Source organism: Penaeus monodon, chromosome 33, assembly GCF_015228065.2.
Source record: "Penaeus monodon isolate SGIC_2016 chromosome 33, NSTDA_Pmon_1, whole genome shotgun sequence".
Taxonomy (NCBI): Eukaryota; Metazoa; Arthropoda; class Malacostraca; order Decapoda; family Penaeidae; genus Penaeus; species Penaeus monodon.
In genome coordinates, this window is record NC_051418.1 from 16,906,954 (window position 1) to 16,910,749 (window position 3,796).

Here is a 3,796-nt window from a genome sequence, read left to right on the forward strand (position 1 = left end):
AACTGATCTAGTTGAGCTTACAAGTGGTTGAGTGAGATAGTTCTTGGTAATTAGGATTATTTCATGGTATATCTGTGAATGCATTTACATAATTTATTTCTTACATATTGACTCATAGCTGGAAGGAGAAATATGAATATAGAAGACTCAGAAACCTTTTCATCAAACCTCTTTTGTTGTTTGAGCTCTTTTCAAGAGTAAAAGAAAATATATTATTTTGGCCATAGTATAGAATTTGTATATAGAATTATAGGTACTCATGCTAATTGTTACTGGATGTGTGATTAAATGAAGATAGAGGGAGGAAAGTTTGTCCTAAAATTGCCTTTGGTTAGTATGAATGAAGAAAAAATGAAAGACCATTTATATTATTTGAAAATGTAATGAATTTCAGTAACAAAACAGGTTCAGCAGATTATGAAAGTTGAACATGGTAGAATTACTAGCACTCACTTTGTCATACAAAAGGACATTGAAGTTCAATTTTTTTTAAAAGCAGTATTGATACAGATTACACAAAGAAGCAAATAGAGCAGGGATATTGAATTTATTTCTGGAGAGGAGAGCAACAGGAATCTTTTTGATGTAACCAGCATTAGTTTTGGATTTATGGGCAAGTTCCTCTGATAAGGCATCTGAGAGCAGTGTAGGGTAGATATTGGAGTGCTATGATGGAACATAATGGATGTAGCAGGCTTGAGGTAGGTAGTGTCAAGGTTATTTCTATAGTCACTAGTTTGTATTAACTAGGCGTTAATGATTTGATTAGTGTGGCTGTGTGTGTTTGTGTTTATTGTCACTGCCTCAAATCCCTGCGGTGTTGTTACTGTAAGTTACTTCAAGAGGTTAACCTTAATGCTGCTACTTTTGTTGGCTTGTGTGTGGTTTTGCTTGAGCTGCAAGGATCTCCTAATTCTATTTGATTTATTAATATAAACAAATTCTCCTATTTTATTATCCATCACTATTTACAGGTTGTAGAGGAAATAGTAATAGTAAAGTTTTAAAGTATAAAAGGAATTTGGAAAAACAAGATCAGAATGGATTATCATCATATGCATTTCTAATAACAAGTATTATTAGATTTATGTTTTGTACCTGACTCTAAGAAACGAATATGAAGCATTACTCTCCTGCAAATCCACTATGGCCTTGTGCTAGATACTTGAATTTTTGAAGTTATTTTTCACAAGCAATTATATATCTTTAATTAGCATAACTGTTGAACTGAAATAGCCATGTGATCCTAATTTGTTAGAGTATGTCTTTTTCCATGCACTCTGAGTGCATAGAAAAATAAAATAGATGAAAAAAGTTGGATTATTTTTTCTTTGCAATGATTTAGATACATCTATTCATAAGTGAGGAAAAGATGGAATATATACTGGATGTCTTGGCAACTCAGTCATGTTTTTCCCCCATTTTTTTTCAGTCCCAGCCAGGTGAAATCTACAGTAATGGTGTCACCTACTACAACACCCAGAGTCAGCAACATCTCCCTAGGATCAACTTGCCTCTGCAGAAGAGACCGAAGGCTGCTATCCCAATTGTTCCACCCCCGGAGAGGGAAAGCAGAAAGGAAGGAGGTGCAGCTCAAGATACTGCAGCAGGAACTAGACAAGATGAGCAGGGCCCGGAACATTCAGAACAAGAGTTGAACCCTGAGGTATCGAACCAGGAAGGGGAGAACCCCAAGGAGAGGCATCAAGAGCCTGAGAAGGTTCAAGAGGAGGCAGCAAGTGCAGAGAAAATGGAGCCGGCTGTTTCATCGTCTGAGGCTTCTAAAGACCAGCAAAAGGATACCAAAGAAGAGAAAAGTTCAAAAACTGTAGATAATCATCTTAAAGATAGTGAACCAGAGGTAGCCACTACAAAACAAGAATCTTCTGAAGCAAAGCCATCTGTGGATAATCCGGAAACTGCAACTGTTCCCGAGAAGGAAGTACAGGCACCAGTCGTTGAATCGAAACCAGCAGAAAAGAAGGCATCAAGTGAAGAATTACAATCACCGCCACCAGTATCAGAAACACCAGATACAGCAGTAGCAGCTTCTTAATGTTATGTAATGTTTTTAGTGTATATTGTGTGTTATTAATTGACTGGCAGATATTTATTACCTGTTATCTGAGTTAAGAAATTTGAGAATTGTCATCCAGTCAGACATTTCCTTGATGTAGGCAATAAAAAAGCTAAAAAAACAGCTTCAGACAGTACATTTTATATATGCTATAGCTTTATAAATTGTTAGTTTGGTTAAATTTGGTAATTGTTTGCATTTAATGTATGCATAATGATGTTAGCCGCATAATGTATCTTTGTACGTCTAGATCCTCGAGCTCGGGTAGATGGGTCATATGTATGTCAAAATATACATATTTTAAAGGATTAAAAATTCTTCAGTTTTTTAATTTTTACTTTTGTGAATCCTATTTTTCAAAATTCCTTTGTATGATTTTTAAGATGGCATGCAAAGAATTTTGTTTGCATTGCAAAGGTGCCTCACAGGGTTGAAAAATGAAAAAGAAATAGAGATGGCCTTAAGAGGAGCATTTTCAGTCGAGGTAAAATCATATATCTGATCGAGGAAAAGGTTATGTTAAGCCTCGAAGCCTTAAACGCTGCATGATTGACTATAATGATACTATATGGGAAGCTATCATATAATGTTGGATAATGATGCACTTGTGAGTGTGTAGGTATAAATGTGTGTACATGGGGAGTATGGGTTTTGAGTCTGATTTTGTGTGTGGTTTTGGGTGAGACTATGTATGCACATGTGAATGTTTAGTTGCCTGAGCGGTATTATTGTATATGTAGTATATATTTTGTACAAAGTTAAATTAGTAGATTTTAAAAAATAGGGAATTTAGATTTTTTTATGTCCTGGAAAACCATGGATTACGATATAATCTGAGCTGTACATTTTTGGCAGCTTAGAAGTATTTACTCTTTTAAAGTAAGGAAACTGTTTTATACTTGATCATTATTACCCACATTTCAATCGATTTGATATTTATAAACATTTTACATTTATATACAATTTTTTTTTGTGACAGCTCGATAATATTAATTTTCATAAATTTGGTATCTGTTGCATAAGACATTAATTTGCTGTTATCTTATTGAGATATGAATAGGTTACATAAATGTATTGCTTAATTCCTATTCAATTTTTCATGTCTCAAGCAGCAACATGGATTCTTACGCTTGGTTTTAGTTCTGATATTTCTTGATGAGCAAAAAAATTAACTTTGTAGTAAAATACTTATCAGAAGCATATTTTTATTGGTCCCTCAAAACAGGGGTCTGATGCAAAATGCCATAATAGTGTGTAAATACATTGCAAACTTACTTTTTTTATTATTGCAGTAAAAATAAGATCTGATCACTTTACAATCTGACAGACAAGAAAATGTAATATGAATTGGCTGCTAACCTAATATGTGTGGATGGTAATTTTCATATGTACATTATCAATTTGCATTTAGAATTAGTAATTGGAATGTATGCACTGTGAAGAAAATATTTTTATGAAATAAGAGAAAGTATACACACAATCCTAGCCACAATTTGTTAAACACAGTGTTTGAAAGACTGACTTTATTTTTTGATCAGCTTTGATCTGCTCTCATTGTTATTCAGTCTTACCATCTATAAAATGGAGAATTCATAACTTTGTAATAAGGGGTTACTTACTCTACCTCATTATGCAAATAGCAGCTATTTAAATGGTGTCAGTAAAAGACAAAAGTATTTATTTATAATAATTTTTTAATGAGCAAGCAATTAATGTATG

At 33.6% G+C, this 3,796-nt stretch overlaps 1 protein-coding gene across 1 annotated transcript in view; it reads left to right on the plus strand.

The window, feature by feature from the left end:
- Window positions 1-2,408, plus strand: part of LOC119594101 (protein CASC3-like) — a gene marked incomplete at its 5' end in the record, with an annotated part of 13,963 nt that extends 11,555 nt beyond the window's left edge. Inside the window, 1 exon segment of the mRNA XM_037943157.1 lies at window positions 1,433-2,408. Coding sequence (XP_037799085.1) covers window positions 1,433-2,056 — 624 coding nt within the window.
- Window positions 2,409-3,796: the final 1,388 nt, after the last annotated feature.